The sequence below is a fragment of the Vulpes lagopus genome, chromosome 3 (genome assembly GCF_018345385.1).
Source record: "Vulpes lagopus strain Blue_001 chromosome 3, ASM1834538v1, whole genome shotgun sequence".
In the NCBI taxonomy this organism is placed as follows: domain Eukaryota; kingdom Metazoa; phylum Chordata; class Mammalia; order Carnivora; family Canidae; genus Vulpes; species Vulpes lagopus.
In genome coordinates this window covers 144,094,981-144,119,021 of record NC_054826.1, presented here as the reverse complement: position 1 = coordinate 144,119,021, position 24,041 = coordinate 144,094,981, and the positions used below count along the sequence as shown (strand labels likewise).

The 24,041-nt window shown below is 43.8% G+C and overlaps 1 protein-coding gene across 1 annotated transcript in view; it reads right to left on the bottom strand.

Moving 5' to 3' along the window:
• ABCA4 (ATP binding cassette subfamily A member 4) overlaps nt 1–24,041 on the bottom strand; it is a 128,766-nt gene that overhangs the window by 37,090 nt on the left and 67,635 nt on the right. The window contains exons 18-30 of the mRNA XM_041748552.1: nt 21,816–21,905; nt 19,879–20,053; nt 17,934–18,065; nt 17,060–17,199; nt 16,449–16,586; nt 15,281–15,474; nt 14,118–14,202; nt 10,592–10,797; nt 10,181–10,229; nt 6,114–6,367; nt 3,385–3,509; nt 2,827–2,925; nt 1,820–2,006 (exon numbers count right to left, since the gene is read on the bottom strand). Of these exons, the coding sequence (XP_041604486.1) occupies nt 1,820–2,006; nt 2,827–2,925; nt 3,385–3,509; nt 6,114–6,367; nt 10,181–10,229; nt 10,592–10,797; nt 14,118–14,202; nt 15,281–15,474; nt 16,449–16,586; nt 17,060–17,199; nt 17,934–18,065; nt 19,879–20,053; nt 21,816–21,905 (1,874 nt within the window). The remainder of the gene's footprint in view (nt 1–1,819; nt 2,007–2,826; nt 2,926–3,384; nt 3,510–6,113; nt 6,368–10,180; nt 10,230–10,591; nt 10,798–14,117; nt 14,203–15,280; nt 15,475–16,448; nt 16,587–17,059; nt 17,200–17,933; nt 18,066–19,878; nt 20,054–21,815; nt 21,906–24,041) is intronic.

Genomic DNA, 24,041 nt, shown 5'->3' with positions numbered 1-24,041 from the left:
TATATAGTTCCCAATCTTTCCCTGATGTCTGTTCTGGATAATTGTGTATAAGAGAAAGTGCAGTGCAGTGGCTTCTGGAAGTCTTCCTTAAAAGATAGTGCATTTGCACTTTGCCCACTCTTCTTCCTCTACTCTGCTACTAGGAAAGTAGGTTCTATCATCTTGGCCAATGAGGCTAAGGCATGTTGCTCCTCCTCAGCAACAAAACACAATGTCATGGACGGTCTGCATAGACTTTCACATGAGAGGGGAACAAATTGTGTCTTATTTTATCCACTGTCAGTTTGAGGTTGTCATCAGTTGAGTTGAATCTGATTCTAAATAATATAGTTTCTTTACTCACATTATTTCACTAAGTTCTCATAATAATGCTGTGAAATAAGTAGTTATCTTTAATTTATAAATGGGGAAATTAAAACTCAGACAGTCCAAGTAGCCAGTCCGGGGCTCTCTGATGCCAGTGCTCCTCCCACTAGGACATACTGCTTCTTGGGGAATTGTTTGTTCACTGGTAAATCATTAGAGAGGGCCACACAAGGCCCAGTTCCATGGAAGTCAGCTGGGAGGCCTCTTAGCAATTGAAGGCGGAGTGAGACTTCTCTGGTCCCTTTCACTGTCTCTGACACCTCTGGGAAAGGCTCACTGGGGTGATACATTAAGGAGTTCAGACCTCCCAAAAGAGGATGCTGCTCAGAGAAAAATGTAGCTGGCTGATTCTGTGTGTGTGCACACGTGTATGCATGTTACACAGCACATGGCAAACATCTTAATTAGGCTGTTAAACAGTGTGCAAATACACATGCATTTAAATGGACACTATGGTGTTTACGATGGAAAAAACTGAAAACACACAGCTTCAATGAGAGATTAGCTAAACAAATTAAATGGAAACAGTAGGATAATATGCAGGCATTAAAAATGACGATGTATAAAAAAATTAAAAAATTAAAAAAATTAAAAAAAATTTTAAAAATGATGATGTAAATGTATGTTTATTGACATGGACATATGTTCATGATATGTTTTTAAGTAAAAATAGGTTTCAAGATAGCATTTTGAATAGACTCCTGCTTGAATGGATAAAAAGCAAATGCTATCAGTTACCTCCAATTATAGGCTTTTTTTTCTTCTGACTTAACTGTATCTTTTAATTTTCTGTGATGAGCATACATGACTTGTATATTTTACTGTTTAAAAATTTTTATTTATGATAGTCACAGAGAGAGAGAGAGAGAGGCAGAGACACAGGCTGAGGAAGAAGCAGGCTCCATGCACCGGGAGCCTGATGTGGGATTCGATCCCGGGTCTCCAGGATCGCGCCCTGGGCCAAAGGCAGGCGCCAAACCGTTGCGCCACCCAGGGATCCCTGTTTAAAAATTTTTAAAAAAGATTTTAGTTATTTATTTATGAGAGACACACAGAGAGAGGTAGAGACATAGGCAGAGGGAGAAGCAGGCTCCATGAAGGGAGCCCCATGTGGGACTCGATCCTGGAACTCGGGGATCATGCCCTGAGCCAAAGGCAGGTGCTCAACTGCTGAGCCACCCAGGCATCCCTAAAATTTCTTTTTTTTTTTTTCCTAAAATTTCTTTAACTAGATTGAAGAGGGAGTGCTTGAGGGAAAATGAAGCTACTGGCTGTGACAGGGCCCTTTAGCATGCCCCTCCAAGAGGACCCAAGGACATGCAGGGCCCCTTCACTCAATGGTCAGGTTGAAATGTTAGTTGGCCAGAAAGTTAGGAGGCACAGTGTATCTCCCCAATCTGTGCTGTCACAGGTAGATTTGGGGCCCCTGGTTTCTCAGAGAGGGTCAAGGTACCTGAGGGGGTGGGAGCCCCCCTGCGCCCTCGGGGCACTCTGGGAGCATGGTGAGCTTCTCTCTGGTGCTGCACCTGCAGGAAGGCGAGGGCTTCTCTGGTGTCCACTGCTGCTTCTGGAACAGGTGGGTGATGTTCGGGGACACAGAAGGAGTCTTCCAGGGGGTTGAATTGCCACAGGGGTACTCCCTCATGGAAGGCAAGAAAAGATTTCACAAGAAGCTCCAGTTGATAAAAATCCCCCCAAATGAGAAATAGCGCCCAGCCCTCTCCTTAGCTTTTCTTCTATCTCCCCAGACCCATGGAGTTTTCTTCTTCTATTCTTGGAGGTTAGTTTCTCCTTTAAAAAGTCAAGACTAGAATTTTGTTGATTGACTAGGTATGGGGCTGGGCAGTAATCATCTGCTTTCTGGACTGTCCTATCTCCCTTCTTCCTCCTGGCACCTCTAGCTGTTGAGAAACAGAGCAAATAAAAGCAGAATTTGAACTTAGTCTGTTTTGGTCCATACTGATAGCTCTGAAAAACACTGAATGAGAGAAGCAGTTAAAATTATATTGAAATTTTATGATTCTTGGTGGATTTCAACTGCCCTCTATAACTCTCTTCTCTATATTTACAGCAATAATTGAAAATTGGCCACACATGTAATTAATGTCATTCTAGGGTCAATTAAACAATAGCACATCCTTCATCTCCCTCCTTTTCTGTTTCAGATTCCTTTCAAATAAGTTGTGGGAAGCATATGTTAACTCAGTATGGAACTTTCTATATCAAGAATTCTAGAAATACAGAGCATCCCAGTGACTGAAGGGGATTCTCATAAGAGGTGGTGATACCCTTGCACATGGGCGCTGAAGGAGAGGCTGGGTGGCGGTCAGGGGTATGAAAGCCCCTGTGTTATTACAGGACTGAGATGGGGCCTCTCCCAACCTGCCATCCCAGGACCCCACCATCAGGGCTCCCCAGGGACAGCTACTGATGGTAGGACAAGGGTGTGCAGGGACTTACGGAAGCCATTCTTCCTTCAGGCAGCGGTTGCCAAAGCCTGGCTTATTCAGGAGGACGTCTGCAAGTGCTGCAAGCTGCTCACTGCCCGGCTGGTCCAAACTAGACAGAATGAGAGGGCCTTACTTGACAGATAGATGACTGGGACAAAGGGACAAAAGAGTCGACATGCAACTTGACAGGCATTTACCGAATGACTGCTACGTACTAGGCATGTACACAAGCCATAGAATGCTGTCTAGGGGTGGTTATAGGTTTCCTGAGAAGGGAGTGTGCTACTCACACATGCCCAGTGATCTGATGGCATATCATGTATATACTTCAACCTACTTGCCCATCCTTGACTTTATCTTTCCTCACTCCTGGCAGTCCTGGTTGTCCACTTTGGATCACCTTTCCCAAGTGGCAGCTACATTAACCTCCCTTTGAAGGGCAGTGCAAGGACCCCTACCACATGGGTCACTAGGGAGTGGAAAGGTGAAGGTCCCACCAAGCAGTCTGACCTGGGAGCCCCACAACACATGGCGGTGAATGATGACCTTTAGGGATAAGTCTACACACCTGAAGAAAGTGTACTGCTGCCCATACATCCAGGGGTGAAGGATCAAAGCAGGATATTCACCAAAGGGGGGGACAATGATGGAAAGCATCAGAGCCAAAAACACAAAAGTGGCTGGGAGCACAATCTGTTGGAAAATAAACATGGCAATGTGGGTGTTGGTAGGTGGTATGTAAAAGACACACACACACACACACACACACACACACACACACACACACATTCGTTCTTTTAAACATTTATCCTGTAGCCTCATAACTGGGTTCTGGTGAAGAAGATAAGGCTTCTGGGGAACATTAAAAGGGGAGACGTGAAAAGGCAAGATGTGTAGAAGAAAACAGAATGTTCTGGTGGCCGTTGAAGAATGGCTAAAGTAGTCCAACACTGAGCACTGAAGTAGCCAAAGTTCAGCCAGAGGTGAACTAGAGTTTCTATATCTGAATAAAAAGTATAAAAAGAAAATAAGAGTACCCAAAACGATCTATAGATTGAATGAAATTCCTATCAAAATACCAATAACATTTTTCACATTTTAGGATTCTAAAATTTGTTCGGAACAAAAGACCCTGAATAGCCAAAAGAAATTTTGAAAAGGAACAAAAGAGGAAGTATCACAATTCCAGACTTTGAGTTATATTACAAAACTGTAGTAATCAAAATAGTATGGTACTGGCACAAAAAGAGACAAATAGATCAATGGAACACAAAAGAAAACCCAGAAATAAGCACTTAATTAATCTTTGACAAAGGTAGAAAGAATAAGCAATGGGAAAAAGTCTCCTCAACAAATGATGTTGGGAAAACTGAACAACATGCAAAAGAATGAAACTGGACCACTTTCTTATATCACACACAAAAATAAACTCAAAATGGATAAAAGACCTAAATGTGAGACCGGAAACCATGAAAATCTTAGAAGAGAACATAGGAAATAATTTCTCTGATATCAGCCACAGCAACGTTTTTCTAGATATGTCTTCTGAGGCAAGGGAGATAAAAGCAAAAATCAGTGACTGAAACTGCATCATAATAAAAAGCTTCTGCACAGCAAATAAAAAAAAAATCAACAAAACTAAAAGGCAACCTACAGAATGGGAGAAGATATTTGCAAATGACATATCTGATAGAGGGTTAGTATCCAAAATATATAAAGAATTGATACAACTCAACACCCTAAAAACAAATAATCCAGTTTAAAAATGGACAGAAGACATGACAGACATTTCTCCAAAGAAGATGGCCAATGACACATGAAAAGATGCTCAAAATCGCTCATCCTCAGGGAAATGCAAATCAAAACCACAATGAGATATCACCTCGCACCTGTTAGATGGCTTCAATCAAAAACATAAGTAACAAGTGTTGGCAAGGATGTGGGGAAAAAGGAACCCTTGGTGGGAATGCAAAGCGGTGCAGCCACTGTGGAAAATAGTATGGAGGTTCCTCCAAAAGTTAAAACAGAACTACCCTATGAACCAGTAATTTGCACTACTGGGTATTTACCCCAAAATACAAAAACACCAATTCAAAGGGATATATATATGCACCCCTATGTTTATTGCAGCATTATTCACAATAGCCAAACTATGGAAGCAGCCCATGTCCACTGGTAGATGAATAAAGAAGACATGAGATATATATAATGGGATATTATTCAGTCATAAAAAGAATGGAATCTTGCCATTTGGAATGACATGGATGGAGCTAGATAGTATAATGCTAAGCAAAATAAGTCAGAGAAAGACAAGTACCATATGATTTCATTCATATGTGGAATTTAAGAAATAAAACAAATGAACAAAGGGAAGAAAAAGTGACAAACCAAGAAACATACTCTTAACTATAGAGAATAAATTGATGGTGACCAAAGGAGGGAGGGTGAAATAGGTGATGGGGATTGAGGAACGCACTTGTCATGATGAGCACTAAGTAACAAAGAATTGCTAAATCACTATATTGTACACCTGAAACTAATATAACACTGTAGGTTAATAATACTGGAATTAAAATTAAAAAGTTAATTAGGGATGCCTGGGTGGCTCAGTGGTTGAATCTCAGGGCATGATCCCAGAGTCCTGGGATCGAGTCTCACACTGGGCTCCCTATAGGGAGCCTGCTTCTCCCTCTGCCTATGTCTCTGCCTCTCTCTATCTCTCATGAAAAAAATAAAATAAAATCTTTAAAAAAAAAAGTTAATTAAAAAAAAGAAAAGAAAAAAGAGGCCAATAACCTTAATATGTAGGGTCATTGCAAAAATGAATGAAAATATGCCGGAGCCTGGGTGGCTCAGCGGTTTAGGGCCACCTTCAGCCCAGGGTATGATCCTGGAGAACCGGGATCGAGTTCCACGTCGGGCTCCCTGCATGGAGCCTTCTTCTCCCTCTGCCTGTGTCTCTCTGTGTCTCTCATGAGTGAATAAATAAAATCTTAAAAAAAATGAAAATATGACTTTACCCTTCACTGTAAGAATAAAAACAATCAATATAATTGTTATTATTTTATTTTCTCTGCTTGGTGAAGTCAAAAAACTTAGGAAGAATCTTTATGTTACTAAGAATTAAAATAAAAGCTGGCAAGGAGCAAACAAAGCCAATAGAACCTAAAGAGGGTGCTCATCTCTGTGTTTGAAGCACGTGCAGGAGAAAGGCGAGGAGAAGATGGTAAGGCCAGGAGAGGGCAGGCAGGCGGTGGCCACCAGCAGCCAAGCACGGGCAGGGACCAATAGTAATACCTGGGCCAGGAAGTCCTTGTGGCTGCGAATAGTGTGGTGGAATCGCTTGACCAGCAATGCCTGCACATGTTGGATGATGAGCTGCGCTCCTGTGTTGAGCCGGCTGCGTGCCTCTGGCTCTGAGGACGGCTGGCCCTCTGGGTGAGGAGCTGGCTCTGCAGAGCAGCCATTGGAGCCCTGGGGAATCTGTCTGGCTTTCTCTCTACGGCTCAACCAGGGGTGTCGGAGGTTTTCTCTTTTCTGTTGAGTGCCACCTGATTTGGAAGATTGGATTAATAAATTTAGAAAAATACTCACAAGGTTTGACTCTCATATACCATTATTTCTTACTCCACTGGTTTTTCCCTTCATTTAAATCAGTGACAAAGTATCAGGCCAGGTAGGTTAATAAACTTTAAAAATTCTATTTGGGGGGCCCCTAGCTGGCTCCATCAGCAGAGCACATGACTCTTAAACTCAAGGGTCATGAGTTTAAGGCCCACATTGGGTGTGGAACTGACTAAAAATAAAATCAATAAATAAAAATAAAAGTTTTATTTTTTAGTGTAAATCATTTATAGACGGAATCACCCAAAATCCTTTAAAAAGTCTCTACAGGAGCCAAAGAAAAGAGGGTATAAATGCATTGGCAGAGAGGTCTAATACATATAACTAAGTAAAAAAATTGAAGTTACAGAGCAGTATGTATAATAAGATCATACTTATGTTAGCACATATATACAACAAATTATATTTTATACATACACACATATATATATATTTATATATATATATATTTTGTAGTTACTTACAAAGCTCTGACAAAATATCCACCAAATGCTTAAAGAACTTAAAGGATGAAGGGATATATATATATATATATATATATATATATATATATATTTTATATATATATATATATATATTTTTTTTTTGTAGTTACCTACAAAGCTCTGACAAAATATCCACCAAATGCTTAAAGAACTTAGTACTTCAGGGATGGAGCTGGATAAGGGGCAGGGATGAAGGGATGAAGGGATGAAGGGAAAGGGTGATTTTAGCCTTTTTTGTATTATCTGAATTTATACATAGCAAAATGTATTAATCTGTAACCTGTGGACTGACGTAAAAGTCAGAGTTGACTTGTTTTTTTCTAAATTCTTAGAAGCCCTTGAGAAGTGGTGGAAAGACTAATGAACTAGGAGTTTGGAGACCTGAGTTTGAATCCTGACTCTTACTTGATGCATAAATTGGGCTAAGTGACTGACTCAGTCTAAATCTGAGTTTTTTCATCTGTAAAATGAAAATGAAAATATCTCACAGGGTTGTTCTGAAGATTATATGAGCTAACATGTAAATGTGCTCTAAGAACTGCTCGCTGCAAGTCATTAGTTATGCTGAAGCTATAGCTTATCATCAGCAATTAATGTTCATGTGTAGAACATGTTATTGGACATAAAGAGAGAGCCTAGAGGACTGTTGGTTGGTCCCCAGCTGCTTTCTTGACCCTCCTAGAGTCCCCTAGCACAAGCGCAGCTGCAAAGGGAATTGGGTCAGCCCAGTCATCCTTTCACCCAACACTCATGGGCACCTGCAATGCAGCATTCTGGCTTTGTAGGCTCACTGATGACCTAGTGTCAGAGTCCCAGTTCTCCGGCCTCCTCTCCCTCATCTGGGCTCAGATTTTTTTTTTTTTTTTTTAAGATTTTAACATTTATTTTAGAGAGACAGTGAGAGAGTCCAAGCAGAGGGAGGGGCAGGAGATAGAGAGAAGAAGCAGACTCCCTCTAAGTGGGCAGCCCAACGCGGGGCTCTAGATCCCACAAGACCCTGAGATCATGACACCAGCTGAAACCAAGAGTCAGACGCTTAACTGACTGAGCCACCATGGTGCCCCGAGGGTTCAGATTTGGTGTGTGTGTGGCTCGCCCTCCCTCTGGGGAGATCCCTGCTGCCTTTCCCCATGTCTATCCCATAAGCTTTGCTCTCTGATGCCCCATCCAGGCCGGAGCCCACTGCCCAGGGAAGAGCTGAGGGCAAGAACTGTTTGTTCCTGGCTTTCTGCTGCCCTCTAGTGGTCACTGGCTGTGAGCCACACCCTCAGAAGCGGCAATGACCCTTCTGGTACCTTGAAACTTGCGCCCCCAGTGGATAGCAAGTTCCTCCAGACTTTGGAGATAAGATCAGAAACTGTCATCTCTAAAACTGAGCCAATTAAAAAATGCATTAGCCATCTGAAAAATGGGAGCAGGGAGAGTATGGACTTGGTCCTATATTTGAGAGCTAAAACCAGGGAGTAAAACTCAGAAGCCTGTGTGACTTTAAGGCAAGTCATCCAATCTGTGTAAACTCAGTTTTTCCCAGAAGGGGCTAATCTGTGCCTTAGCAGCTTCATGAGATTATAGTGACAAAACAATGGATGTTAAGTGCTCCATGAAGTATAAAGGGTTAAACAAGTTTGAGGTAAAAGATGATTTGTAAATGTTGACATTAGGATTTTGCTAAATCTCAATCAGAAATCACAGGCTGTGTTAACACTCGGCATGTATTAACTCATTTAATTCTCTTAACAATCCTAAAAGGTGGGTACTATTATTTACCCCATTTTGGAAATGAGGAATTCGAGGTAAAAAAGGACTCAGTATTTTCCCAAAGCTATTCAGTTAGCAAATTGTGAGGCAAATTATGGGGATCCACCTTATTCTAGCAGCTACACTCTTAGCTTCTACCCCTGCATGTCTCTTTGGAACTTCCTATTCTGTGCCAGGACTGATCAGTCTTCTGACATGTTACTTATTTTCCTGATAAGACCTAATTATTAAGGAGTATTCTGTGCAGATAAAAGCCCCAACTCTTGAAACCATCATATAGCATCCGATATAAATTTGCATATTTTCATTGTGGCCTTGGTTACTGTAAGTCTTTGTCTTTGGGTGACCTGGGACAATTCAGTTGCTGTGTCTGCAAAGCTGGAAAGAACAGCTGCGCCCTTTGGTGAGCTGCTCCCACCCTCTCCGGCAGACTGCCCTTCCCTCTCACTCTGCCAGGATGCCCAACTCTTCTGGCCACTGCATGACCACCTGGACCATGCAGCGCATTTGGGCTGGTATATTTGACCACTGGTAGTTCTAGGCATAAGCTGGTAAGCAGACTTATGGGACCACTTATGAAGCAAGATGAAAAACAAACTATCTTAAGAGTTGGCATCAGAAACTTCACGGGAAGGAAACAGTCTTTGCTGTGCTCTACTGTACTTGGCAGAAAGAGGTAACCAATAGGCGGAGCCCAAGGCATCAAAGGAGAATGTCCATGCAGCTCTGCCCATGAACAGGACAGAGGAAAACACAATGTAGACGGGGGAGCCAGATAGAGGATTTTAGTGTGGCTGGATGCCTATTATTCAATCAGAAGTGGCTTGTGTCATGGCAGGTAATTCTGCCTACATGTCCATCTCCCTATCCCCTAGCCTCCATAGTAACTTCTCTCATGAACACTTTGTGTGGCTCTGGGGTTTTAGTAGAGATCACAGAAGGGGCAAGTTGGTGCCCAGGCTCACACATATAGAAGAGAGGTCCCCAAATCCACAGAAATTATGGATTTGCAAATTTCCATCAGGCACTAAATGAAGGCTCAGAATAATTTTATCTCTGGCTCAAAGAAGCCAGAAGATCTCAGTTGGCATCTGGGTTGCATTCACGGTCGCTATTATCTCTAGGGACTCTGGGCTGTCATTCATGCAGACAGGAGTGGATCAGAAGCCTGGTGGAGATAAGAGGAGCAGATAAGGATGGTGACAGGGCAAGTATAGGAGACCCAAAAGTGGGAGAAGAAGCTTAGGGGTGGCAAAGTTCCCAGCCTGAACTCCTTAAGAATCCTCATTCATCTAGAGTCTTTTCATGCAGACCTAATTCCAATTCGTCATTCTTTCGTCATTTAAAGGAACCAAGAATGCAAAATGTGTGTTACTCAGGGGTTTGGTAAATACTATGAAGGAGTATTTGCCTGCTTTGCTGTTTCATGAAATTTTCCTTAGGTTTTCAATACAGAGCTTGGGGAGTGTGATGAGGGAACACACTCTGGAACCATACCAGCAAACAGAGGTCCTGAATCAGAATCCTCCGTGACCTTCAGAAAAATCTGTCAAGAAAGGAAAAAGAGAAAATTTGGTTTAGACATTCCATTCTCAGAAAAAAAAACTAACCCAACTTCAATTTTGTTGGGTACTGCTTCATAATGGAAGGAAAATACATTGCGATTTATCTAAGAACATAGTCTTCTATAAATATAAAAGTATATGCACACGGTGACCACAACTATGTAAAATTTGTTTCTGTATAGACAAAGGCATGAGGAAATGAACCAAAAATGAAGACAGTTGCTATGCTTGGGTGGGGAATTATGGCTTTTTGCCTTTATAAAACGTCCTCCTAGTATTAGACTTCTGCAAAGAACCCCCTTTTCTGCTACCTGATGAAAACCAGCTGGAATCTCAGCCTTACCTCTTCCAGGGGAGTGTCAGAAATTCCAAAACTGCTGAGCCCCAGGTCAGCTAGTGTGTCTTCTAGCTCTCTAAAAAGGCTGGCATATGCTCTCTGCTTGAAATTCTTATTTGGAAGGAGGAAGATAAGTTCTTGACCAATGCATTCCACCAGCTTTGCCTCTGGAACATGGTGTTGTACCATATCCATCAGCTCATTCACATCCCCTAGGGCAAAGAAAGAGACTGACATCAACTCTGTTTTCCAGAACCTGGGAGACTGTGAACTTGCTCACATCCCCTACTTTCTTCTGCTTAAGGGGCATTTAAATTTTATTTATTTATTTGACTGAGAGAGAGAGAGAGAGAGAGAGAGAGATAGAGAGAGAGAATATGAGCACAAACAGGGGGAGCTGCAGAGGCAGAGGGAGAAACAGATTCCCTGCTGGGCAGGGAGCCTGATCCCAGGATCCTGGGATCATGACCTGAGCTGAAGGCAGATGCTTAACCCACTGAGCCACCCAGACACCCTAGTAAGGGACATTTCATTCCACCATAGTGACTCCTGCAGAGGACTGATGGTGCATCTGGTCTGTTTGAGCCTAGTACGCCCTGTGAACAGTACTGAGAGGGAGAGGGATCAGATGGCTTGTCCCTTACAAGCTATGTCATATCAGGTAGGTCATACCCTAGTTTTTTCATCTGTTCAAAGGGGGAAATAATGGCACCCACCCATTTTACTGGAGGACTGGATGAATTAATATACTCAAGCCCCTTAGAATGATGTATCTTGTGCCTAGGTAAATATTAGTAGCTATTGTTATTGTGAACATCATCTCTAATAAGAAAGCTCTTATCATCACCATTGCTCCTTCTTATTCACAAGCCTGAAGGTTAAGTGAAAGTTGCTTTCCTTTTCCTTGTCTGGCCCAAGCTATGGGTGATTTGCCCAAGGTGCACCAAGATGCATACCTGGGCGGGGTACTGGTGACCAAGCTGGATGAGAACTCCCCTTCCTAAATCATACACGAAAGCCTGGTCTAACTCTTTAAAGGAATGTGCCATTTCCCTTGGGACTCCACTTATCTCCTCCAATGAACAAACCAATCAACCTTAATACCCTGATCTTAGGAAATGCAGAAGCTGTAGAGTCAACTGTGGGGGGGCATGGAGTACGGGGTGTACAACATGGGCTGTGAGGAAGTGTCCAGTAACAAGTATTTACTTGACACTCTCATATATTTGGAATTGAATTTCATGCATAATAAGCATGTATTATTTAAAATTAAAATCTGGGGATCCCTGGGTGGTACAGCGGTTTGGCACCTGCTTTTGGCCCAGGGTGCAATCCTGGAGACCCAGGATCGAATCCCACGTCGGGCTCCCGGTGCATGGAGCCTGCTTCTCCCTCTGCCTGTGTCTCTGCCTCTCTCTCTCTCTCTCTCTGTGTGACTATCATAAATAAATAAAAATTTTAAAAAATTAAATTAAATTAAATTAAAATCTGGGGATGATTGGGTGGCTCAGTGATTGAGCGTTTGCCTTTGGTGCAGGTCATGATCCTGGGGTCCCGGGATCAAGTCCCACATTGGGCTTCCCACAAGGAGCCTGCTTTTTCCTCTGCCTATGTCTCGGCCTCTCTTTCTGTCTCTCTCGTGAATAAATAAATGAAATCTTAAAAAAAAATTAAAAATCGAATTTAAAAATTTTAAAGCATGTATGTGAAGAGACAGTTCCGTATTATCTTGAGAAGCAGGTCAAAGGGAGAGGAATTCTAGGGACTCAGAACCCAGCTCTCATGCATTTCTGTAAGCAGTCCTCTCAGTGAGGGTCACCCGGAGTATTCTTCACTTTGTCTTAAAAATGATCCATGTGGAGGGATTTCATGGCTTTTAATCCATGTCCTTCTGTTTAGCTGGACTGGAAGGCTTGTTTAATGTCAGATTCACAAAGTGGACTCAATTGTCTTTAGCTCTGGGATGACTTCACAGAGGGGCTGGAGGGTTCCTTGCGTGAGGAAGCAGCTTTGCCCTAACAGCTCTCTAGGGGTCATGTGCATTGTTCTCTGAGGAAGGAAATTGAGCCCAAAGCTACTGGATTCCCAGGAATTGTGTCTTAGTCATGTGTGTCAGCCTTCCAAGGGGAGCCCTGGAGTGTAGAAGCTCTTGCAGTGTCTGGCAGAGAGGGGTGTGTGTGGTGTATGGGTGGTACATGGTTGTGTGTGAGGGGAAAGCTTTCCAGGGAACCAACTGGGGAGCAGAATGATCTACATCCTCTTATCTGGGGCATAACAACTTACTGTGCTTCCTACAGTTCACACTATCCCCCTTGTAGTCAAAGAAAATAAACATTTATATAGAAACAAAGGAATATTAGAAAAATGACTCCAGCCAACAGGCCCTGTTTCCAACTAGATTTTGGTGCATCCCTGTGTTGGTTTTTAAAAACTATCAATGTATTGACCAAGATTCCTCCTGGGAAGGAACTCCAGCAAGCTGGGAGAGACTCATGTCAAGGCAGGCTAGGGAGAAGACACAGCAGTCATCCCGACAAGACATGTTCATGGGCACCACAGCTTTTATCCATGCAAAGAGTGGGTGACAGAGTAAACAATGATGCAAACCTGGGCATTTTCCCTCAAGTTTCAAGCACAGTATATAAATAGTGTCTAGTTTTCCCCTTTCACCAGATTTTAGTCAGTAAATTCTTCAGATTTAGAAAAAAGAATGGTCTAAATAGAAAATTTTGTTTCTTCTTTGATAAGCAGATAGTTTCCCTCCTCATCCCCCTCCATCATCCACGTGGATCCGTAGACAGGTTTAATTTTGCTCCCTTTTAAGGATATGGGGTGTGTGGTATTCCATTTGCAAAGACACCCCAGAGGTTGGATGAAGTGGGCCTTAATGGAGTACAAGAGTGTTGGCAAGCACTTTGGGTCCCTAAGGTCAGGTCCTGTGGGATAAATGCTTACAGTGAGAACTTCTCTTCTGCACCTCCCTGGAGGTGGGGGTGCCCCTGATGAGATTTAATGCGCCCTAACTCAAAGGGAATTGCTAGGAAGTTGGGCCTCTGAGGGAAAAGTCAAGAGTGTCATAAAGATGTGTGACTTGGCATCCACTCCATGCAGTCTGACTCTCTGGAAAAGTTCACTAGGAGCTGTATGTCACCATGGTTTCACCTGAGGGCCCCACCTGAGGGCCCCACCTGAGCACCTACAGTACCCCTTCTTCAGACACTTAAGTAATGCTGCCTGGAGCCAGGGCAGAATGATCCAGGTAGGGAAGCTTAACATGGGCCAGGACAAGGAGTGGAAAGACTGGATTCCTTAATTAAGGGAGGAGGTCCTTAGGCCCGGGGCTTCTAAAATCCCTCCAGGGATGGAGGAGAAAGAAGGCCAAACAGAAAGATGAGCAACTGCATGTCCATGGGCTTGAGAAGTATAGTTTTTCTCTTTACTCCCATTACAACATATGACAACAGGACACACCTACCATATGGAGAAATGATTGCTAGATAAGAACCAAGAAATAGCCTGCCCCAGTGCTTACCATCCAAAACTTGTTCTGGAGTTATCTCATCTATGTGGGCTGGACACCTGGTAGAAAAACCCTCAGATGCACAGCTGCAGGTCCCCTACAACAGATAGGAGTCAGTCACTTGAATGACAGCATCTCCCTGAGGCCAACTGCCATCCCCACTGTGCTTCATTTGTTTCTTGCTGCCCAAAGTAGTCAACAGATTTCCCCCCCATTTTAATATATTACCTCACATGAGCATTCTGAGGGTGTGGTTATTTGATTTTATCATGGAGAATGTGTGAGTCAGGCACAGAGAGTAGTAGCAGCTCCTCAAAGGACACCTTTGGTTTGTCATTATCATATGACAGCTGTAGGCTGGCGTGTGCAAGACATTCTGCTCCTCCATCCTCGTGGATGCATGCTGACCTGTGAAGTCTACCCAGTACTGGAAAACCTGGAGGCAGCCTGACCCTTACACTACAGGGGTGGCCAGAGGCCTAGGTACGCTACAAAGTAACTAGCCTGACAACTCCAACAGGAGCAGTGCCTAGTCCCAAGGAGGCCAGAACACTTCATAATGCTTTCTCTCACTTATCACCATATCCCTGACAAGCAGAAGCAGAGTGGATCAGTTTTGTTTTCTGCACGTGAAGAAACCAACGCTGATGAGCAATTAAGGAATCTGCCTGGGATGACAGTTTTCCACTCAGCCACCCAGACCTGAACCTGGTCTCCTGACATGCTGAGGGGGTCTCTGCTAATGGGTATTGTCTGGCTTCCTCATTTTCAGGTTATAGTTCCCAAGAAAGCCTTTCCTTGGCTTTCATTTACCAGTGGACTTTGGGTTTAGTTAGGAAACATAAATGTTGGAATGGAACATAGGAGGCCTCAATAGCTACTCTCCTTCCAAGCGTGCTGCCTTGCAGATGGAGACACTTCTATGTGGTAGCACATCACATGCTTATTTAGGGTTCTGGAATCTCAGCTTGCTGAAAACTCATTTCATTTGGGGTGAAGCATCTCTGTAGGAGGGTTCAGAATGTCACTTATCAAAATCTGCCAATAGTTTCAGAAACAAAGAGGTTGATTCTGACAGCTAGTGCCTGATTGGGGTAGAGATGTCTGGCATGGTAGCACCACACTGTGCATTTCTGCTTACCACAAACAGACTCTTTTCCCGAGCAGACACATACCTCACAGCCTGTTCTTTGGCTCTGGATGTTTTTCATCTTGCGCACCAAGGTTAAGTAGAAGCCCGTGCCAAAGCAGTTCTTTAGGAAGAGCGGGGTGCCTGAGCAATAAAGCCTTCCCTGGGAAATGATGGCGATGCGGTCCCCAAGGAGGTCAGCTTCGTCCATGTGGTGAGTGGACATGATGATGGTTCTGCCTGCAAGGGTCAGGGGGATATCACCAGGCAGACCTGGATGGGGCTGGATGGGAGAGGATGCAGAGCAACCTCCCTGACATGGGCATACAACCTGGAAGTTGATAAATAAAAAACAAGTATTCTGCGGCAAAGTCCAGAATACTCGGATAATAATGACAACAGCTAACATTTTATAGCATCCTGCATGTTGTAAAGCACTGTCGCATATGGTATCTTTTCATCTGGCATTGGACCTGCTCCAAATAAATCATGGCGTATGGCACATATTTGTTACAGTTAGTCAGCGTCTATTGATTTCCATATGTATATTCCTTGAATCGTTACCACTGCGCTTACAATCTTTGCAAAGAAAACACACATACTCTGAAACCAATGGGAGATGTCATTAAAAGATAATGATAATGAGGATTCCAGGATGGCAAGGCGACCCTGGGATTGAGCCACGCTCTCACATTCGTTAATAGGCACTCTGAGCTCTGCCTGCTATCTTTCTGGATCTGATCCCTCTGGTTAGAAGGTACTGGGATTGGGGAAAGAATATCCCATTTTGAGACACTGCTATCTGCAGTTCCTTTGGAGCACTGGATACCTGTGTGTCACCTTCACACCTGGCCCTGAGTGGTCATCTGACAGCTATGGAGTTTCCTGGGATGTCTGCCTGCGACTTCGGTCTTCTTAGTCAAGAAGAATTTCACTTACAGCTGCATGGATTGTTCCAGAGAGGACTACAGGTTGAGAAAACCTTTTAGAATATTTTGGGAAGTAGGCTGCTCCATCAATGACTTCCTGTCTATATTGGTGTAAAAATTTCAGGAAGCTTCCACTGGAATTTGAATTCACTCGTCACTGCTCACACTCTACTGGAGTGTAGTTATGGCTGTTGAGTATGCTCAGTTCCAAAGAACCATGTGTGAGAGCAGGAATCACAGATTAAACCTCAGTGGGAGCACAGGCCACCAAGCAGTGGCTGTTACCTGAGCGGTACTTCAGGAGCAGGTCCCAAATTGAGCGTCTCGAGTAGGGGTCCACCCCAGAGGTGGGCTCATCCAAAATAACAACTTTGGCACCTCCCACGAAAGCAATGGCAACAGACAGCTTCCTCTGCATGCCACCTAGAGGTAGATCCAGGGCAACAGAGTCACAAGGGCTGTGGAGGATGGGAGGAGAAAGGCCCAGGGCTGGTGGCATCAGGGTGGGGGGTGGGGTGGGGGAGGAACCCTTAAGTCCAGTAGCAGCTTGAAGCTGCCTCCTTAGATGTTGATACAATGTTTGAACCCTAGTGGTATACAGGCCTCTTTAAATGCAGAAAAGACAAGAAATGCAGAAACAGATAAAACCATTTGAAGGCTGTTCTTACATTTTAGTTCAAACACAAGAACATCAGAACAAATAAAGCTCAGGATGGTACAAGATAGGGTTCTATGTGGGAAACAATCCAGAGGTGAATTGCTCTTTGGTGCACAGAATAACTTTACAGAAGTGCTCTACGTCTTAGGAGGTTTCTTATAAGCCTCCCGTTCTGCCAGTGTACTGGAAGACAATGGATCTGCCATCTGTAGCCTTGACTTTTTCCAATACTAAGCACCTGATAGATCCTGAGCTTCTTCGTTCCTCTTGTGGTGGAGGCCGGTGTCCTCCAACATGGCTTCCATCTCCAGCTGGGCCTCTTCCCAGGACTTCCCTTTCAGCTGGGCATAGAACAGGATGTGTTCAGCCACTGTGAGGCTAAGGGACAGGGCAATGAGAGAGGCAATGGGCTCAGCAACTCCACCTCTAATGATTTACCTTATAGGAATAATTAAGGATGAGCACAAAGTTTTAGCAATTAAGATGTTCATTGTGATGCTGTTTATGAGACAAAAAACAAAACCCAGATCCTATTAAATATCTAATAAGAGGGGACAGCAGATTTATACAATGGTATAGTATATAAACATAAAGATTATTTTTTGAAGTTATCTCTGGATGGTGAAATTACAGGTGATTTCTATTTTTTCTTTTAATCTATATTTCCTCCCTTCCTTTCCTTAATTACTATATATCACTCTCTAAATAATAAATAAAAGTTTGAGGAAAAAAGCAATTGAAAAGCCTCCTGAAAAGTCAGTTTTTAGTGCCCGGCTTAAGAAAGAAAAAGGAACAATGGTTTCCTCTCTTGGTCTCTGAGAGGGAGTATTTCAGGGCTGAGTGCAGGGGCTCAGGATGGGCCAGTAGATCAGAAGGCATTACTCTTCTGAGGGGGTAGAGCTCAGCGCCCAGTGCCAGAGATAATAGTCTTTCTGAAGGATACCTGTCATAGCAAGCAAGACAAAAGACCTTGAGCATGAGGAAACCAAACAGAAATACTGCCTCCTGCCCCTAGAACTGGCATCCTTGAGCTCAGCTCTAGAGAACACGTGTGTTGTGAGGGCAGGGTAAGAATAAGGCATGGAGAGGGTCTTAAGTGCTGTTCTTCTTACTGGTGGAAGAGGATGTTGTACTGTGGACACATGCCAAGACTCTGCCGGACTGCATCCAGGCTGGTTTCGATGTCCTTTCCTCCAATGAGCACTGTCCCTGATGTTGGTGGCAACAGACCCGTCAGGATGGACCTGCCAAATGTAGGAGTCAGTGGCAGAAAAGATGACCTTTAGTAGCCCCACTCCAGGGTTGGTGAGGACTTTCACAGGGATTCCTGTCTTGGCTCTCAACTGAACCCAAACCATTATTAGTTATGGGGACCAAAAGTTTCCCATACAGGCTTTAGAGTCAGTGTGCACATCCAGCCCCTACTGCCAATGACCACATCTGCCTTCTCTGCTTCTATTTATTTCCTACTGCCCCAGGCAGGCCCTTATGGGTCCTCAGGGTTCCCAGCTGCAGAACATTCACTTACAGCCAAAGGTCCCTACCCGGCACAGCCATCACTGGTCTGGTGCTGCGGGGGCTCAATTAAAGGCATGTGATGCATAGGTCAATACTGTGCCGATGTCATTATTATGAAGCATAGGGGAGGATCTTAATGAGAGCCCAGGCATTCAATCTGTCTTTGTTGATTAAATAACTGAAGGCAGGCAGGGGAATTACCATCAATGATATCATTTTTGGATTCAAAACAAGAAGTTCAATAGGAATGTTGGCCTTTTTTTTTTTTTTTTTTTTTTTTTTTTTTTTTTTTGGTAAAATGAGAAATAATGATGTCTACCTCCTGGGCTTGTTGTGAGGATTAAATGAGTTTATACTTGTAAAGCACTTAGAACTGTGCCAGCATAAAGTAAAACTCAAAATTATTATTACTATTTTTTATTAAACAGTGTGTTTCAACCCCCAGGGAAAATTGCATTTCAGCAGTCGATGAAGTAATGTGTTTGCCTTGAGAAGCCCTGAGGTCGTGGATGGTGCTCTGGACTCTCTGACCATATTAGTTAACAAGGTGAGCAATCAGTTGGATTTAGTACTGTCTGGGCCAGCCAGCTCTGTCCCTGAGTTCAGATATTATCTCAGGTTATCTGAATTTGTACATAGAAGCTGAAATCTCTGTTGATCAACCACTAGAGGGAAACAGAACCAAATATAATGGCACTGGCCCCACATTCCATTCACACTGAACCGCCCTCAGAGAACATTCCAACGTAGGGTGTATACTGCTGTTCCTTCCTGGGGCTCTGTAAGAGGTCATAGGACTTGAAGACCGGGTATCACATGGCTTCCCTGCCCCTTGAGAGGCCTGCCCTCTGACGCTCCTTGGGAAACTTTAGCTAGCCCCTTTCTCCTTCTCAGCAGGTGGCGCTCTGCTCCCTTAGAAAAGCCAGGGGAGCTTCCTGACCTTTCTATGCAGAACTTGCACCTTCCCTGAACTTTACCTTCAATCACCAAGTGGTTACCCCAAACGTCCCGCTAGGGACCATACCCTTTTTACTTTCTACAAAACAGATAGGAAAAGGAATCCCCTTTGAAAATAAGTAGTACTCTATGGACCAAGGTCATGTGATGATGATAGCCATGACTTTAGCACCATTATTGATGGTAGTAATACTGGAGAGCTTGAGGATGGGAAAACAGGCTCACGGTGTCAGAGACCAGTCAACTGAAAAGATCTGGCTCTTGTCCTCACTGGACCATTACAAGTTGGTGACCCCAGAAAGTCACTTCGACTCTCTAGATGTACACTTCCCCAGCACAGAAAGGGGACCATAAACTTATTTCACTGCCCTCTTCCACTTCTTGTGAGGATCAAATAAAACAATGAATATGAATGAGCTTTGAATACTGCAGTGTGCTTTACACACCCTCAGGACACAAATACATGGTACACTGTTGTCACTAATACTCAATGGGAAAGAAAAGACTACAGCTAATGGGGCAGAAGAGAGCCAGAAAATGAGTGGTTAGAAAAGCAATACAGGCTATTGCCTGAAAACTCACAAAGTAGTGGTTTTCCCTGCTCCGTTGTGACCAAGGAATGCAGTAATCTGGTTCTCGTAGAAGGTAATGTTAAGACGGTCCACAGCTGGTCTGCTGTAGGGCTCAAAAATCTTCACCAGATTTTTCACACATACCCCAGGAACCAAGCCTGGAAGTTCACGTTCAAAGAAGGAGTCTTGGAGGAAAAAAAAAATTAACATGATGTATGTATAATGCTCTATTGAACACATTCCTCAAGGCTGACTCCTCAGACTATGTCTTTTGCCCCCATGGCATTAGCTGTGACCTTTGTAAGGATGACTACAAAATAATAATGGTAATAATAGTACCTAATATTTATTGAGTAGTTACTATGTGCCAGGCATTGTTTAAGTGCTGTATATAGATTACCTCATTTTACCTTTACAACAGTTCCATGGAGATAGATGTTGTTATACCCATTTTTATAGATGGGGAAACCCAAGGCACAGAGACAGCAAATATCCAATCAAGGTCACACAGCTCATGAACGACAGAGCTGGAATTTGAACCCAGAGTGCACTCACTATATACAGGGAGAGTTAGCCCGAAGTTCAATCTTCAGCCCAGGCTGTCATTTCCAACAGGCCATGGAGCATTTCCTCATGGGCTTCATAGTGACTCAGGCTTCTTAACTTCCTCCCAAAACATAACTTTCCCTCGGGCTCTCCCATGTCCACTCCTGTAACTGCCCTTCTTCTGGTCACCTTGGCTCGAGCTTTTGTGTTAATCTTGCCTAAAACAGACTTCTTACTCCTTAGAACTTCAGAGTTTGTCAGTTACTGGGTAGGATGGTCCACTCTTCCTCATCACTGCCCCTCAAACTCCACCCCTCCACTCATCCACTTCCACACCCTTCCAGTGCAGACCCTCCTTACCGTGTTGTCCACTTCTCTCTACCTTCAGTCCCTCTATGCTTTCGTTCACCCTGTACAGCACCACTTAATTTATTAACATTGGAGTTCTGAGCATTGACTCCCATGCAAAACAACATCTTGATACTTCTCCTATGGATGATACTTCCAGTATCTCCTATAACTAAGATGAGAGTTGGCCCCAGCCCCCTGATTTGGCCTTGCCAGCAATTCCACTCTGGGAGGTGGGCCTTCCCAGAAGCACCGTTTAACTGAACATCAGCTCTCTGAGGAGCCAGAGATCACTGACCTCAGCTTTGTGAAATGGCAACCTGGGCTGGGCAAGAGGCCTGGAGACTGGACCCTCTTATGTGGTGGTGGGCCAAGTCCAGAGGCCATGTTCCTTCTCTGACCCAAGGTGAGGATAGCAAGAGCATTTTAGCATTCACAGAGAAGTACATATACCTAGGGGATGAGACCATGGGGAGAAGTACAGAACTGGTCTAATGAAGGCAAGGAAAGCAAAGACAGGGAACACTTGCAACCCTAATCCATTTATTCAGGAATTATTAGGTAACTTCCATGGTCAGGAAAGGCTTTTGATGGTTTGAATGAATGGGCTTGTAGATTTGTAAACCACGAATGAAGTGTAGTCAGTTCCACTAGACTCCTTCCTCCTGTGCACAGAAGCATTTATTTTTGTCTTTCCTTATAGCTCATATCCGCTTTAAGTCCCAGTGACCCAAGTTATTGTTCTTGCTAAATCCTCGGAAGTCAGCACATTTGTGCAACTCACTCGGGACTTGCCTAACAAGGGCACAAACACACCACATACTTGGGATTTGCTTTCTCCAGGAAATATGCGTTAATGTCTGGCTGGACCATTCATGCCACACACGTGCAGCTCAGCCCTTGAGAAGCTATCAGGCTTAACCCCTGTCAACAGAATCGGTTTTCTGGGGTCCGTCCACGGAACCGCTGTCATGAAGTGTATTGCTCCATCCTTTTATGGTACCCTGCACCTTCTCCTTGCCTCTGCTCTGCATTCTTTATTGAGGTTTTTACCATTTATTCCTTCTGGGTGTTCTGGATCCTCCATTTCCTCTGTTATGGGTTCCGTCTTTTCCAGGGCTCTTTCTTCTCTGGTCGAACACCCTGCATCAACCAGAAGCCATGGTTACTTCTGGTGAGAGCTAACAATCAGTAAAGGCAGGAAAAGAAGGGGAGAAGGACAGGCTGCCAGAATTTCCTGTCACAGCTGGAAAACCCAGTTCCCTCAGAAGACCATTCCCGGGGATCAGCCCTGAGCATGGCTCTGCCGGCCACTGACCTGTGGGCCTGTAAAGTTCTGAAAATGACCGCCAGTGCCTCCTGGCTTGGCTGGCTTATTAACCCTTGCTGAGCCCAGATGGAGTTTTATAAAGGTGTTTCACCTCATCCTCTTAACCTGCCAGCAAGCACCCACAATGTCAGAAATTAAGATTTTAAAAAATATTAACAAAACCAGGACTCAACTTGCAATGAGTTAGTTTTCTTTACCTCACCAATGGTACTTCTAACTCTAATCAAACACATGTCAAAGCCATAGTGAACCTTGAAAAAAGCTTGTTCAAGGTGATATGATGGATAGCCAGCTTAAATTACAGATGGAGAAATAATTTACCTGAGCATTTTTTTTTACCTGAGCATTTTTATGGGTATTCAAGTCTTTTGGGACCAACACCAGAGTTGAGCCTGGTTGAGGCTTATATAAATTGTGAGGTGTGGCATAAACACATACATTCTCACACTGATGCATATACACATACTCTCTTACACATCTGCATACACGCACACACACACAGAAGCGTGTGTGTGTGTGTGTGTGTGTGTGTGTGTATGTGTGCAAACTTGGCATTTGGTTTAAAAGGATATCCTGGAAGGGGAAGAGAAGCAGAAGAGCAAGCCAGCCACAGAGGAAAGCAGGGGGAGGAGGAAACTGTCGTCAAACATCTAAAGGCTCTGGCTCAAGAGCACAGATGTGGGCAGGAGGAGTTTTTTAATGCAGCAACCAACCAGAGCCTCCAACACTCCTGGCTGCCCTCCGTAGATCTACAGACTGTAGGTGGAGCAGTAAGTAATGGGCTTCGTGGTCAGGGACCTGCCACCTTTAGCACTTCTGTTTCTGCTTCCTGAAGGATTTTCAACTCTACTGCCCACAATTCCTTTGATCACTTTACTAGCTCTCCTACTGCACTAACATGTAACAAAATAGCAGGGGGAAATATTCTATATAGTTTAGTCATTGAGTGAGTTCCTTGCCAGGAAATGTGTTTCCCAGTTTCAGACTTTGTCCCAAGTGACCAGCAGGAACATGGGCAAGACACTGATCCTCTTGGACTCCATTTCTTCATTTGTGAGGAGGGGGAGTTGGTGGGGAAACTCATCTCTTCCGATTTTATTTATTTTTGAGAGAAAGAGTGTGTGCGAGTGAGCATGTGCGAACATGGGGCTCCATCCCATGATCCTGAGACCAAGACTTGAGCCAAAACCAAGAGCTGGATGCTTAACTGACTGAGCCACCCAGGCACCCCTCTTTTCTGATTTTAGAGATTTAGGAATCCATTTCAGTCTAGACTGTGAGGCAGGTGAAAAATATTTGGCTTCTGTTAGCAAAAATATAGGTGATTCATTTTTGAAGGAGCATTTGTTTTAAGAATTTCTTTTTTGAGAGGCAGATTATCTGCTGAAACTGTTGAGGGGAAAAAATGCCCACAAGTACTGATATTCACTGAAATTAGAAATAGTCCAACAACACATTCTTGTGATGAAAATCCTCATTTATAATGGATTATAACCTTATTATAGTTGAAATGTAAAAGTCCATAGACAAGACAGACAGACCAACATAATGGAAAAATACTGAGCTGTCGAATTCCTGTTTGTTTGAATCATAAAAACAAAACAAAACAACTGCCCAAGCCTTTTAAAGGCCCTAGGCTAACGCCCTAGAGAAAACAAATATCTATCTGAGTGCTTAAATGATAAATCCTGGCCCAGGCCCCAAAATACAAAGGAACGTGCAGGTAGGTGAGTAACAAACAGATTGGAAAGTATTTCCTTTGCTTCCAGAAACTCCCAGCTCCAAGGACGCCCCCAGCTCTCAGGTCAGGAATTTCTTGCCTTCCCATACCTCTCAAAAGAGCCTACGGAACTTCTAGAACTCTCCCTGGGCCTCCTGTCTTGTCTAGTAGGAAAGATAAATTTTATCTAAGATGCATTCTGGGCAAATGCCCCTTAGCTCTCTTCTTC